Source organism: Podarcis erhardii, assembly GCF_964252035.2.
Source record: "Podarcis erhardii genome assembly, chromosome: 13".
In the NCBI taxonomy this organism is placed as follows: domain Eukaryota; kingdom Metazoa; phylum Chordata; class Lepidosauria; order Squamata; family Lacertidae; genus Podarcis; species Podarcis erhardii.
This window is the reverse complement of record NC_138502.1, coordinates 1,732,987-1,748,144: the sequence shown is the minus strand read 5'-3', so window position 1 is coordinate 1,748,144 and position 15,158 is coordinate 1,732,987. Positions and strand designations below refer to the sequence as shown.

The 15,158-nt window shown below is 49.3% G+C and overlaps 1 protein-coding gene across 1 annotated transcript; it reads right to left on the bottom strand.

The window, feature by feature from the left end:
- Positions 1 to 2,508: 2,508 nt before the first annotated feature.
- On the bottom strand, positions 2,509 to 10,655 carry SOX15 (SRY-box transcription factor 15). Its single transcript, XM_081836189.1, has 2 exons — positions 10,002 to 10,655; positions 2,509 to 2,992 (listed from the first exon to the last, which is right to left on the bottom strand). The coding sequence occupies exons 1-2, from the start codon at positions 10,580 to 10,582 to the stop codon at positions 2,773 to 2,775; spliced, it is 801 nt and encodes a 266-aa protein (XP_081692315.1). The 5' UTR covers positions 10,583 to 10,655; the 3' UTR covers positions 2,509 to 2,772.
- Between the last annotated feature and the right edge of the window lie 4,503 nt (positions 10,656 to 15,158).

Genomic DNA, 15,158 nt, shown 5'->3' with positions numbered 1-15,158 from the left:
CGGGACATGTTCAAGGGCGGGCGGGGAGCAGGGCTGCCCCCAAAAACTGGGCTCGCTCCGGTTCCCGGGCCTGTGGGTGGCAGCCCGCCCTACCCTTGGCACACACCTGTCCCGGCACGAAGTAGGTGAGTCACCCATCGCCAGAGACTGGCAGGAGGTGGGTACACAAGGGGTTGCCTGCGCTGTGCCAGAGGGACCCAGTAACAGGCCAATCCCCTTTTCCTGTAGAAGAAAAGACAGTCACGGAAAAGAGAAATTACACAAAACAAATGAAATGCCGTTAAAATCCCTGAAACGAGAAGCAATCGACTAGAAATATTATCTTCTAGAATTAAACCAAATAACATCAAATAGTTTAAGGAAAAAATTAGAAAATCCCTGAAACAAGAAGTAATCGACCGGAAATATTATCTTATAGAATTAAACTAAATTAAAAAAAAAAATCAAAAAAGTTGTAAGTAAAAAATTAGAAAAACCTAGAACTGAACAAAGCCTTAACGGGACGCCGGGGGGTACAAACCTCGTTTCACTGAACTATTCAGTTTCCTCAGAAGGAAACAGAGAAATCATAAACCTTAAATGATTTTAAACTCAAGAACAGGGCTGGAACGCTCCCCTGAGTTTACAAAAAAGGTCTGAAAATCTAAATAGCAAGCTTTAGACATAGCCCTATTTAAAGAAAACCAAGCAGTGGTAATAAGAAGACTCGGCTGTGAAAACTCCAGTATTGCCTTTACAAAAAGGTTTTAAAAACCTACATAGCATAAATTCAAAGAAAGGAATATAAAATAAGCTGTTTTAGATTTTAAACTCAAAAACAGGGCTCAAATGCTCCTTTGTTCTAGAAGTTACTGCTGGTGTTAATCTAGGTTTTTCCAATTTTTTCCTTAAACTTGTTGATTTTTGTTATTTAGTTTAATTCTATAAGATAATATTTCTAGTCAATTACTTCCCGTTTCAGGGGTTTTCTAATTTTTTCCTTAAACTTGTTGATTCTGAGGTGGATGGATCTATAGCGCGATCCAGCAAAAGGCCGCTTCCTGTGACCCTTCGTTCGCAACCATGAAGATTAGCAACTTGCTTCGTTTTCAAGGGAACAACCGTAGCTCAGCAGGAGGAGGACAGCTGCTTGGCGTGAAGAAGGTCCCAATGGGGATTCCCTTCCTGAAACCTGCTGCCCGTGGGCTCACTCGGTCCAGTATTCAGAAGGACTGTTTTGGGGGGACAGGAGGCGGGTGGGTGTGGAGGACTCCCTAGTCCTGAATGGGGTAACCGTGCCCCCGAAGGACCAGGTGCGCAGCCTGGGAGTCATTTTGGACTCACTCCTGTCCATGGAGGTGCAGGTCAGTTCTGTGTCCAGGGCAGCTGTCTACCAGCTCCACCTGGTACGCAGGATGAGACCCTTCCTGCCCTCAGACTGTCTCGCCAGAGTGATGCATGCTCTGGTTATCTCCCGCTTGGACTACTGCCATGCGCTCTACGTGGGGCTACCTTTGAAGGTGACCCAGAAACTGCAATTAATCCAGAATGCGGCAGCCAGACAGGGGACTGGGGGCGCCTGCCGAGACCACATAACACCGGTCTTGAAAGACATACACTGGCTCCCAGGACGTTTCCGAGCACAATTCAAAGTGTTGGTGCTGACCTTGAAAGCCCTAAACGGCCTCAAAGGCCCAGTAGACCTGAAGGAGCGTCTCCACCCCCATTGTTCAGCCCGGACACTGAGGTCCAGCTCCGAGGGCCTTCTGGCGGTTCCATCCCTGCGAGAGGCAAAGCTACGGGGAACCAGGCAGAGGGCCTTCTCGGTGGTGGCGCCTGCCCTGTGGAATGCCCTCCCCATCAGATGTGAAGGAAATAAGCAGCTATCTTCTTTTTAAAAGACATCCGAAGGCAGCCCTGTTTAGGGAAGCCTTTAACGTTTGATGCATTACTGTATTTTAATATTTGGTTAGAAGCCGCCCAGAGTGGCTGGGGAAGCCCAGCCAGATGGGTGGGGTATAAATAAATTATTATTATTATATTATTATATCCATGACTCTGTATGGGCGGTTCCCTGTGCTTCTATCCCCCTTATAAATTCCAGCCATCTTTGCACCTTTGCAGCTACAGATTTCCAAGCATTTCCAGACTTCCTCAGCCACTCTTCGCGGAATTTGGAAGGGACACAAGTTCATCTAGCCCAACCCGCTTCCGCGCACGAAGCACATCAACCCAGACACATGGCCAACCGTGAACTTCGCCGTGAAGTTGTGGTCCAAGGCAACCGAGGGGCACTATTTTGCTGCTCCATAGCGTCCCGGCTGAAATTCCTGCCTTGTGGGGTCTGGGGTTGGTCTAGATGATATTTGGGTGTCCCTTTTCCAACTCTACAATTTGCCAAGAGCCTGCAAGCACACACCATTGCATCCCACAAACCGGGGTCTTTCACACAAACAGCTTTTATTCCTTTTTTTTTAATATAAAAACTTGTTTAAAAAAGTAGTTAGCAAAATATAACCCCCCACCCACCCAAACGAGGAATCCCTGCTAGCAGGAATTGGGGGACCCACCCACCCTTAAGAGTTTCCCTTTTCCTTCATTTCTTAAGGTAAAAAAATGTCCTGTACAAATCTTCCCGCTTCAATATACGCAAGACACAAACTTGTGCACAAGTGAAATTAAGTTTATCCCCCTTTGCACGAAGCTGGGGAAATAAAACAGCCCCCAAACCAACACCCCCCCCCAAAAAAACCCCAAATCAAATCAGTCCTTTCTCCGCCACCTTCAAACCGGTTAAAGGTGGGTCAGCGGAGGTGTGTTGCTGAACCCCAAGTAGGGGTGCTGGGAAATGCAGTATTGGGGCGCCCCCTCCGCAGGATCGCAAGCTTGCAGGGAATAAGCCGTCATCACATCATGGAAGTCGCCGAAGGAGTGGTGAAACTGCTGCAAGCCGCCTTCTTGTTTGATCATTGTGGTCATCACCGGGGAGGGCTGGGCGCCATACGTCAGGGTGCTGCGGAAACAAAGAAGAGGGTTTGGGAGTTGTAGCACTGCCCGCTAGGATCACCTCGCAGGCACAAAACCACACCGTTGCCGGTGGTAACCACCGGTATGAAATTCACGGCATGTAATGCCTTGAGAGAATATTATGAAAATGATCTATAGGTGGTGCATGACCCCAGTCAAGCTTGCTAAAATTTACCACTTATCAGATAACAAATGTTGGAAATGTAAAGAAAATGAAGGTACTTTTTTTCACCTCTGGTGGACCTGCCCTAGGATTAAGGCTTTCTGGGAAATGATATATAATGAAATGAAAAAGGTATTTAAATATACCTTCCTGAAGAAACCAGAGGCCTTTCTCCTGGGTATGGTAAGCCATGTGGTGCTAAAGAAGGACAGAACTTTTTTTATGTATGCTACTACAGCAGCAAGGATCCTTATTGGGAAGTATTGGAAGACTCCAGATCTACCCACCCTGGAAAAATGGCAGATGAAGATGACAGAATACATGGGACTGGCGGAGATGACTGGCAGAATCCGAGACCAGGACAAAGAGACCGTGGAAGAAGATTGGAAGAAGTTCAAAGACTATTTTAATAAACATTACAAAATTAATGAAAGCTAAAAAGATATGGGTTTAAAAATTAGTGGTTTGCAGGGGCGTTGATTAAGGAAAAAGAACAGAATTAATAAAAACTATGGGAAATATGGGAATGGATTTGCTGATAAGATAAATGAGATTAGAATACAGAAGGGGGAGGTGTGAGGAGGTCGGTGAAATTAGGTTTAGAAAATAAGGTTTGAATGTATACTTGTTTTGTTTTTGTTTGTTGGTTTTTGTATGTTTTTATTGTTGTTTGTATTTCTGTTTATATGTGTTTATTTGAAACTTAATAAATATCATTTTTAAAAAAACAAGCCCACACTGTTGCAAGGGGACAAACCCCCCCAAAGGTCATCCATCCCAACCCACGCATTTAAAGCGTGCCCGGTGCGCACAAACTCCCCCACGGAGACTCGGGAACTGTAGTTTCCCCCTACAATTCCCAGCAGCCGGCACAAACACCGACCAATCTTCCCCAGCCCAGCTCACACTTCTGAAATGAAAGAATAGTCATACACGTACTTGACATCAGCAGTTCTGCTTGGCGCCTGACACATAAAATATTTTTTTACCAGGTGCCCCCACGGGCCCAAAAAAGTGGTTTATAGGAGAGGAGTATTGCCACCTCCATCCTGGCTAGTAGACCTCTCTTCCTCCATGGATGGCTCCTCCTCTTTTAACGCCATCGAGATTTTTAGTGGCCATCGCTGCCTACTTGTGGCAGGGAGTTCCACAGGTTAACAGTGCTGCATTAATAAGGACTTTCTCCAGTCTCAAAATCCGTAAATCTCAAGGATCCTGTTTTAACAGGAGGAGGAGCTGGAGAGAACAACATCCACAGAGGCCCCCAGCGGCCAATTAACCACCCAAGGAAACCCGGGAGCCAGTCCCCCACCCCATATATAATATGGGTATTCAGAAATAGAACCTCCATTCTCAGGAAGAGTCTACCAGGGCTCTCCTGGCAGGCCTGCTTTTTTGAGTAAATCTGTATTGCTTTAAAAGACAAACGTACAACGAACGTAAGTATGTTTTCCTTTGTATTTACTCCATGTCTTCTTCTTCTTCTTCCTCCTCCTCCTATTATTATTATTATTATTATTATTATTATTTATTTATTATTTATTATTTATTATTTATTATTTATTATTTATTATTTATTATTTATTATTATTATTATTATTATTATTATTTTATACCCTGCCCCTCTGGCTGGGCTTCCCCAGCCACTCTTGACGGCTTCCAACCAAATATTAAAATACAGTAATGCACCACACATTAAAAGCTTCCCTAAACAGGGCTGCCTTCAGATGATTAGTCTAAAAGACTAATCACTTCTTATAAAGCGATTTCCTTATCACATGGCTCAAAAATCCCTTGTGGACCTTTCCCTTCTCGTATATTATCTATCTAATATAGGCCTGGTTTTCTTATTGCACGGGCCTTCGAAACCCTGGCGATTAAGCGGTCTCGGGCTGCGTGGTGCAATGGTTAAAGGCAGGCCTAGGCAAACGCCGGCCCTCCAGATGTTTTGGGACTACAACTCCCATCATCCCTAGCTATCAGGACCAGTGGTCAGGGATGGTGAGAATTGTAGTCTCAAAACATCTGGAGGGCCGGAGTTTGCCTAGGCCTGGTTAAGAGTGTCAGAGGCTTTGATCTGGGGGCGGGGAAGAGACCCGGGTTCGAATTCCCCACTCTGCCATGAACCTCAACTGGACATCTCTCTCAGCCTGACCTACACTACAGGGTTGTTGTGTGAATTGAAAAAGTAATTTCGGAGAAGCATTCGCAGCACAGCCTGAGCTTCCGGGAGGAAAAAGCCGCTATAACAAATGAAATAATGTTAATATATGTAAATAACCCGAGCCCTGAAGCCACACCAGACAGCAAATTCTTGTTACATCTCTAATATCCTTCTCTAAGTTTCACTAATTTGGATATGGCAGAATATATGAAAAATTCAAATTAAGAAAATGCAGGAAGAGGGGGAAGGAAGTTTTAAAATGTTCAAATGAATGTAAAATCAGTGAAATGTATATCTCTGAAAAGTATATTAAAAAAAATAAATCTAATATTGTAAGAAATTGGAGGGGAACTTAGCCACGGACCTATATAGTATTGGATATATTTATTCACTAATTATTATTATTATTATTATTATTATTATTATTATTACAAGAGCCAGCATGTCAGACCAGGCCCTCGCAAAGACCTGACTTCAAATCTCCCCACTCAACCCTGAAGCTCGCTGTCGCGGCCTCTCAGCGCCTGTCCTACCTCACAAAGCTGATGTGATGACAAAATGGAGAGGGAACCAGGGAGAGAAACCACCTCCAAGGAAAAGGGCTGGGATATAAAGGTAAAAAAACAATGGAATAATCCTCTTTTATATAGCCTAGTTCGTAGCCACCACTGCCTCTGGTGGCAGGGAGTTCCACTGTCTAACTTTCTTTCGCCCGCCCTAAATCGGCCAACCACCGGGGTTGGGCTGGATGACCTTTGAGGGACCCCTTTCCAATGCTCACAATCCGGGAGTGTTGTGTTGTGCGCAAGGCTGTGAGGTGGCCATAACCCCAGGAGAGCACCTGCCGGGGCCCAGCCCTTCGCCACCTGCGGGAAGAGAGAGAAAGCTAATCCCCTGGGGCCTGTGGGGCGGGCCTGCATTCCTCGCCAGCCTGTTCTTCCAGTTTTGGCTGAGAGCCCCCAAACCTGTCCGGACCTGCCTGCCTGCCTGCCTGCCTGCCAGCCCCTCCTCACCCAGCAGACTCCCGCCCGCCTCCCCAGGGGTCCCCGGAATACGGACCACCACTCTCCATCCTCAAAGCTTTGCCCTCTGTTTGGGGGACCCAGGAGTCCTCTAATTCCCCTGTGTTTGGGGGACCCAGGAGTCCTGCTCTCTCTGTTTGGGGGACCCAAGAGTCCTGCCTCCCTCTGTTTCGGGGACCCAGGAGTCCTGCCTCCCTCTGTTTCAGGGACCTAGGAGTCCTGCCCCCCCTCTGTTTCAGGGACCCAGGAGTCCTGCCCCCCCTCTGTTTGGGGGACCCAGGAGTCCTGCCCCCCCTCTGTTTGGGGGACCCAGGAGTCCTGCCTCCCTCTGTTTGGGGGACCCAGGAGTCCTGCCCCCCTCTGTTTCAGGGACCCAGGAGTCCTGCTCTCTCTGTTTGGGGGACCCAGGAGTCCTGCCCCCCCTCTGTTTGGGGGACCCAGGAGTCCTGCCCCCCCCTCTGTTTGGGGGGCCCAGGAGTCCTGCTCTCCCCTCTGTTTGCGGGACCCAGGAGTCCTGCCCCCCTCTGTTTCAGGGACCCAGGAGTCCTGCCCCCCCCCCCGTTTGGGGGACCCAGGAGTCCTGCCTCCCTCTGTTTGGGGGACCCAGGAGTCCTGCCTCCCTCTGTTTGGGGGACCCAGGAGTCCTGCCTCCCCTCTGTTTGGGGGACCCAGGAGTCCTGCCTCCCTCAGTTTAGGGGACCCAGGAGTCCTGCCCCCCTCTGTTTGTGGGACCCAGGAGTCCTGGCTCTCCCCCACGGCACCCGCAAGGCTTGCCTCTCCCATGCCTCCTCCCTCCCTCCCTCTCCCCCCCACATGCCAAGCGGCTCGGGTGCGAGTGCGAGTTAGGCCACCCTCGGTCACGACCTCAGGGGCAGGGCTCCTCTTTGCGTGTCTGGCGCAGGGCAGGGCGATGATGCACCCAGGAGAGCACCCAAGGAGCTGGCAACCCCCCGGGTGGGGGTGGGGGGCCGCACCCAGATTGCCAGGGCCAGCAGCCACCCAGCTTTGCCGGGGCATGACGCTGCTGAGACAGATCTGGGGCAGCAAGCCAGGGCGCTGGGGATCTCTCCAGGAAGGAAGGAGGGCAGCCCCGGGGTGGAAGGCAGGACTCCTGGGTCCCCCAAACAGAGGGGAGGCAGGACTCCTGGGTCCCTGAAACAGAGGGGAGGCAGGACTCCTGGGTCCCCGAAACAGAGGGGAGGCAGGACTCCTGGGTCCCCCAAACAGAGGGGAGGCAGGACTCCTGGGTCCCCCAAACAAAAGGGGGCAGGACTCCTGGGTCCCTGAAATAGAGGGGAGGCAGGACTCCTGGGTCCCCTAAACAGAGAGGAGACAGGACTCCTGGGTCCCACAAACAGAGGGGAGGCAGGACTCCTGGGTCGCCCAAACAGAGGGACTCCTGGGTCCCCCAAACAGAGGGGGGCAGGACTCCTGGGTCCCCCAAATACAGGGAGGCAGAATTTTATTTTTTGTAAAGGGACATTGGGCAACCTGGGTTCTCAACTCGGGTGACAGCAAAGGCAGCGGATGAAATTTTAAATCATCTTTTGTAGTCTATTGTTATTTCAACTTGTTTAAAGTTTCGAATCACAGTTCTTTTTTCCTGCTTGATCTCCGCTTTCAGGTTGCGGGGCTGTATCTTTTTTAAACAAACACAATCAAGCAGTGTTTAAATTTTATCATTTAAGGTGGGTAGGGACTCCTAGATTCTCTGCAAAAAAAAAAAAATCCCTGAGTTCTCCCCACAAAAAGAAGTTTTTACCTTGCCCTAGAAACAACATTTGGAAGCAGATGTGCGGAAAGGGCACCTCCCTCCTCTCCCCCCTCCGGAGAACCCAGGTGTCCGGCTCTTGTAACACAATCAGCAGCTGAAAAGCTTATCTCTATAGATGACACTTAAGCCAATTCCGGACAACCTGCCCCCAGCACAGATCCCAGATCTGAATCCTGGACCGCAGGAATTTAGCAGCCAATTGCAGCAGCCTCTGGGCAGGCAGTTCCTCTAGTGAGGATACTGCAGCAAGGAGTTCCCCTGTCCCTCATTCCAGATAGACGCAATTTAAAGAAAAAACACACATTTTGGGGGGGGGGTGATGCAAAAAGAGGTGCTTAATTTGGAAAAAGAGAAACAAAACCTGATTTATAAGCCGTGCATAGTGGTTAGAGCGCAGGACTAGGACCTGGGATGTAAATGCAACTAAATAAACAAACAAACAAACGGGAGGTTGTTGGTTGCACACGTTCAAACATTCCTGCAAATCGGAACACGGGATGGGAATTCTGGCTGGATAGGAAACCAAACGGAGATTTTCTCTTTTTCTTTTCTTCCCCCTCACTCTTCCCTTCGGTTACTTTTGTAAAGCAAGAGGAAGGCTCGTCTCGCACGCTCAGCTGACGGCAAATCCAGGAAGTCCGTTTCGTGAGAAGCCGAAATGGTCCCGATCCACCAAGCGCACAGTGCTCAGGCCTGGTTTTTCTCCAAAGTAAACCCTCCCGCTGCGCTTCCCCGCAGCTTCCTCCGCAGGGAAGCACGCACAGGATCGTAGCCCCCGCCCACCCAGAAAGCTGGAAAGGACACTGCGGAGCTTACTCGCGAGTAAGCACGCACACGATCGCCTGCAAGGAGGCTAGAAGGGAGGAAAGGTTTTCGCCACGAGAAGCTCCAAATGTGGTCCAAATTATTTATTGCGGTATTAGTCGCCCTCATTGCGATGCATCAAACCAAGCCTTGATCCGAGTAGCCCCACTGAAAGTAACAGCCATTTTCATTATTTTTAATGGGTCTACTCTGAGCAGAAGCGACTGCTTGATGCAACCCAGTGAAGTGAACAGGCGTTGCTGCCACCCCAAGTCCAAGTGCTTCCGTGAGTCTACTCTTGAGTAGAGACAGCCCTGCACGCAGCGCCTTGAAACTGGACATCGCTACCCCCGAGGCCTCAGAGTTGCAATGGGTTTACTCCGAGGAGAGCTTCCCAAACTTCTCGCTGAAATGAGACCAAGTCTTGCTCCGAGTAGGACTAATTGCGCATAGAACCCATTGACATTAAAGGACACCACTAACTCCCAAGGCGCAAGAGCGTCAATGCGCCTACTCCAGAGTAGGGCTCACCTCCAACCCACTGCAGCCTACGGACGTTTCGACCCTAGATCTAAAGAGCTTCCTACTCACGAGTAGGGCTCACCCACAACCCCACTGAAATCTAGGACATTGCTACCTGGGGTCTAAAGTTTCCACGCGTTTACTCCGCTTTAATAAAAAGTATTTTAAAAAGGTCTACTCAGAGTAGGGCTTACCTACAGCCCATTGAAGTTAACGGACGTTGCTTCCCAGGGTGTAAAAATCCAATGCGCCTCCTCCCGAGTAGGGCTCGCCTCCAACCCACGGAAACCTACGGACGCGGCTACGCAAGGTCTACAGTTTCCACGCCTCTACACCGGAGTAGAGCTCACCTACCACCCAGTGGACGTCGTGAGCCCCTTCCAACCTCCAGAGGGTCTACTCGCGTGCAGGAGCGAACTCGAAGCGTCCCTCCCTGCGCTCAAAGCGTCCCGAGGGGTCTCCTCCGAGCATTACGCACCATCACCAAAACCACCCACGAGCCACCCATCCCCACCGCGCGCCGTCGGGGCTGCTCTTCTTGCTCACCTGTAGGGCGCGGCGGATCCGGCCCCGTAGCCGCCTCCTCCTCCGCCTCCGGGTGCTCCTTGGGCGAGCTCGTAGGGGTAGCAGGCGCCCCTGCCGTCGGGGGTCCCTCCTGGCGCGGCGGCGGCGGCGTATGCGCTCCAGGCGCGCGTCTCGGCCGTCGGGGCGCACGGAAAGGCTCCTGGCGAGGCTGTTGCCTGTGCGCCCTTGTCCCGTGCGCGCCCGGATCCGCCCTTGCGCCGGGGCCGGTACTTGTAATCGGGGTAGTCCTTCATGTGCAGAGCCCGGAGGCGCTTGGCCTCGTCCACGAAGGGCCGCTTCTCGGCGTCGGGCAGCAGTTTCCAAGCGGCGCCCAGGCGCTTGGAGATCTCCGAGTTGTGCATTTTGGGGTGTTCCTGTGCCATCTTGCGCCTTTGCGCGCTCGACCACACCATGAAGGCGTTCATGGGGCGCTTGACTTTCTCCAGGGGGTCCTCGGGGGCAGGAGGAGGAGGAAGAGCCCGAGGGGCGGCAGCGGCAGCAGGGATCGGGGCCCCTCCGAGCTCTTGCTGCGGCGGAGCTTCCGCGGGGAAAGCGGCGAACATCTCCTCCTCCTCTGATGGGGGCGCGCCGACTAGAGGACCTCGGGGGAGCCCGCCGGCCGGGGAAGAAGCTGCAGGCAAGACGGCATGGGCAAAGCGCAGCGCCGGGGCTTATATAAGGGAGGAGGGCGGGGCATGGTGGGAGACACGCCCCCTCAGCATCGGCCACGCCCCTCCCGGTTTTAACTCCTCGCTCGCCCTCCAATTTGGGAAGCTCCATCCGTTGAACTGATTTTAGAATGAATTGATTTTAGAATGCTGTATTATTTTACTGTTGTTAGCCGCTCTGAGCCCGGCTTTGGCTGGGGAGGGCAGGATATAATAATAATAATAATAATAATAATAATAATAATAATAATAATAATAATAATAATAATAATGAGGAGGAGGAGGAGGAGGAGGCGGCGGCTTCGTCCTAGCGCGGAACCTCTGTTTCTCTGAAATAGGAGCGAATGGCGAATGTGGGGGTGGGCAAGAGTGCCTCTGAGCACGTGCAGAGAGAGAATGAGAATGAGGCGGTTCCCAAGCGCGCACAAGCTGGCGGATCAGGCCAAAATAGCAAATGAAGTTCGCAGGCTGCATTTCATTGATTGATTGATTGATTGATTGATTGCATAATTATTTAGATGGGTTTTTTCCCTTCCAAAAAGAACTCAAAGCGACTTCTCTTTGGGGCCGTAATTGTTGGCGATCTTTTTTTTTTAGCGATTGGTGTTTTGTTTGACTGCATGCTGTGGTCAGACGCCTGGGGCATTGCCTTTATTTCGATAAAAGGAAAGCAGCTGAGAAATTATTGAAATGGTAATGATTGATTAATAAGCGTGCCCAGGACTGCAGTCATTCTTGTAGGATTAGAGAGGGAGGGAAAATCTTTATTTTCCCAGGGGGTTGGACTAGATGGCCGTTAGGGGTCCCTTCCAGCTACACATTTCTATAACTCCCTCTGTCCTTACATCCCTTGGAACTCGCAGGTCTGGAATTTTTTTTTTAGGGGTGAAAAAGGGGGAGAGAGATATATTTGCCCCCTCCCAAAATCCACAGCAGGCCAATTCCTTTACTAAGCCAACCAAGGAAGAGAAAAACACTGCCTTGGTGTTAAAAAGTCATAAAAGTCTGTGCACTGGTCTGTCTTAAAAGGGAGTATAGGAAGAGATAGAGGCCTAATTGATTTGGCCTCTCGGAGGTGCCAGGAGGGTTTCAGATTTCACCCTGGGATGAAGATAAAAGCAAAAATCTCAAATAAAAGGTTCCTGTAGCAGAGGAGAATAGTATAGAGTGAAACAAAGCCTTTTTTATTTCTTTTCCTTTTCCCCCGTCTCAAATCTTTTATTATTTTATTCACATAATATACATTCTTAACAACAAACAACTCCAAAATAACCAGACAACTCCAAAACAAAATCATTTGTAACAGAACCATAAGTCTCATGTTTTCATTTACACTGATCTCCCCTCCGATACCTTTACTTGATATTTCTTGCTGCTTTCTGCTTTCCTTATAGAATCTTTATAAAAACTTAAATCTCTTAAATCCTACACCAATCTTTAACCATTTCAATTAATCCCTTCCCCTCCCTCCCCCGCAGCACAATACTTCCCGCCACCTGTGTGTGATCTTTAGTAAAGGTAAAGGGACCCCTGACCGTTAGGTCCAGTTGTGGCCGACTCTGGGGTTGCGGTGCTCATCTCGCTTTACTGGCCGAGGAAGCCGGCGTACAGCTTCCGGGTCATGTGGCCAGCAGGACTAAGCCGCTTCTGGCAAACCAGAGCAGCGCACGGAAACGCCGTTTACCTTCCCGCCGGAGCGGTACCTATTTATCTACTTGAACTTTGACGTGCTTTCGAACTGCTAGGTTGGCAGGAGCAGGGACCGAGCAACGGGAGCTCACCCCATCGCAGGGATTCAAACCGCCAACCTTCTGATCAGCAAGCCCAGTGGCGTAGCGTGGGTTGTCAGCACCCGGGGCAAGGCAAGTAATTTGCGCCCCCTAACCCGTGGATTTGCGCCCCCTAACCTGTGGATTTGCCCTAACCCCAGATGTTGCGCCCGGTGCGGCCGGCCCCCCCTGCACCCCCCACGCTACGCCACTGAGCAAGCCCTAGGCTCTGTGGTTTAACCCACAGCGCCACCCGCATCCCTTGTGTGATCTTTACCTACTATTATTTTTGTTATTGTTGTATTATTCACTTTATTTATTATTCCATCCTTGATATATTAATATCCTATCTCCTTTTAAACTTTTTAAAGCCATTTTCCTATTAGCGAAGTCAGAGATTGATTTTAGTTACATTTCGAAACTCATGAGGCAGCTTTGCCTAGTGGTTGGAGGCAACGCTCCCCTCAAGAGAATCGATCCCTGAGTCCAAGCGGTATAAAAACTCCTGCTCCAGCTCTGCATCAGGAAGTAAGAGCTGTTTGGAGGTGTTGGGCTCTCCTTCCTCAGACGTTTTTAAGCAGAGGTTGAACCCTCATCTGCCAGGGGGTTGGGATAGATAGCCCTTGGGGGTCCCTTCCGACTCTACTATTCTATGATGCAGCTGGGGCAGACGAAGGCCTCCGGTTTTGCTGCTACAGGTACATAATGGTGTTTCTCCTCTCTGCAGTGCTTTCAGCAGTCTCTCCTTCTCTGGTTCTCCATTTGATGAGAGCCTGTTTTCCTTTTGCACATTTTGAACGGAAGAGCACCACAGTCTGCAAGCCGCCTTCTTCTTCTTCTTCTTCTTCTTCTTCTTCTTCTTCTTCTTCTTCTTCTATCAGTTGTAGCCAAGTAAAATTGTCTTCCATAAACACAATTTTAACAATGAGTCCGTAAGTGACTTTGGAGGCCAATTCTGGATCCACACGTCCTTCCACAGTGGGGACATAGGTTTCCGGATGGAAGTCAATCACGGTGAGGGTTTGCCAAGCATGCCTTCCTCTTAGCGCATTTCTCCCTCGCGTCCTGAGTTCGAGCGTCTTCAAAACCCACGACACCTTTGGGAAAGGCTGTTCTCCAACAGGAGCGCACGCAGGACAGTGTTTCCCAATTGTTGGTGTTTATACTACATTTTTAACAATTTGCCTTGAGAGAGGCTTTAAACCTCTTTTGTTGACCACCAGCATTACGCTTTCCATTTTTAAGTTCAGAATAGAGGAGTTGCTTTGGAAGATGATAATCTGGCATCCACACAACATGACCTGTCCAACGAAGTTGATGTTGAAGAATCATCGCTTTGAAACTGGTGATCTTTGCTTCTTCCAGTACCCTGGCATTAGTTTGCCTGTCTTCCCAGATGATGTGTAAAAATTTTCTGAGACACCGTTGATGGAATATTTTGAGGAGTTGGCAATGCCGGTGATAAGTGGTCCATGTTTCACAAGCAGACAGTAAGGTTGGTAGGACAACAGCTTTGTAAACATTGTTCTGCCTGAACACCGAGGTCCAGCTCCGAGGGCCTTTTGGCGGTTCCCTCCCTGCGAGAAGTGAGGTGACAGGGAACCAGGCAGAGGGCCTTCTAGGTGGTGGCGCCTGCCCTGTGGAACGCCCTCGCACCAGATGTCAAGGAAATAAACAACTACCTGACATTTAGAAGACATCTGAAGGCAGCCCTGTTCAGGGAAGTTTTTAATGTGTGACATTTTAATGTATTTTTAATCTTTGTTGGAAGCTGCCCAGAGGGGCTGGGGAAACCCAGCCAGATGGCCAGGGTACAAGTAATAAATTATTATTGTTGTTGTTGTTGTTGTTGTTGTTTCTCTTTGAATGTCCCAGTCCTCAAACACTCACCGCTTCAGTCAGGAGAAAGCTGCACTTGCAGAGCTCAGGCGATGCTGGATTTTGGCATCAATGCTGGCCCTTGTGGAAAGATAACTGCCCAGATAGGAAATGTGATCGACATTTTCCAACATTACACCATTGAGTTGGATTTGTGGGTAGACATCGTCACCTAGGATAATGGCCTTATTTGTGAGCCTTTCGCTTTAAGGTCTCCTCCACCTGCAGGCCTGATGCCATGAAATCTTCATTCTCTTCCCCCCTCAGGGCGAGTTCACAGGGACATAAGGAAGAAATTACCTTGCAAATGGAAGTGAATGGCCTCCCTGGGGCCAGCTGTTAGGGACAAAAGCTGGGCATTTGAGCAAACTGCAGCCTGGAGGAGGAATGTCTACAGCCGAACCCTTTCCCAGTTTGGGGGTGGAGATGGGTGGCAGAAGGGAAAGACTCTGGGCAGAGTAAAAATGGGAGAAGCTTTTTGCTAGATTCCCTTTAAAAATCAGCAAAAATTCACAGATAAACAATTAAAAATATATTATTATTATTATTATTATTATTATTATTATTATTATTATTATTATTATTGGAAGACTTTATATTTTATCTTAGAGACCACTGTAAGCAGATGGAAACATAAGCAGGATTGCAATAACACTTCTAATGTAGCAAGTACTATGGAGACAATGAGGTTATATAATATATATAGATTATTGGAAACGATGCAGTAGAAAAGGTTTAATAAAAGGACCCATGCAGGGGAGGGATTTGAAGGAATCTGTGAGTGTGGATGTGAATGCTGGTGTTGTTATAATTATATACTTGTA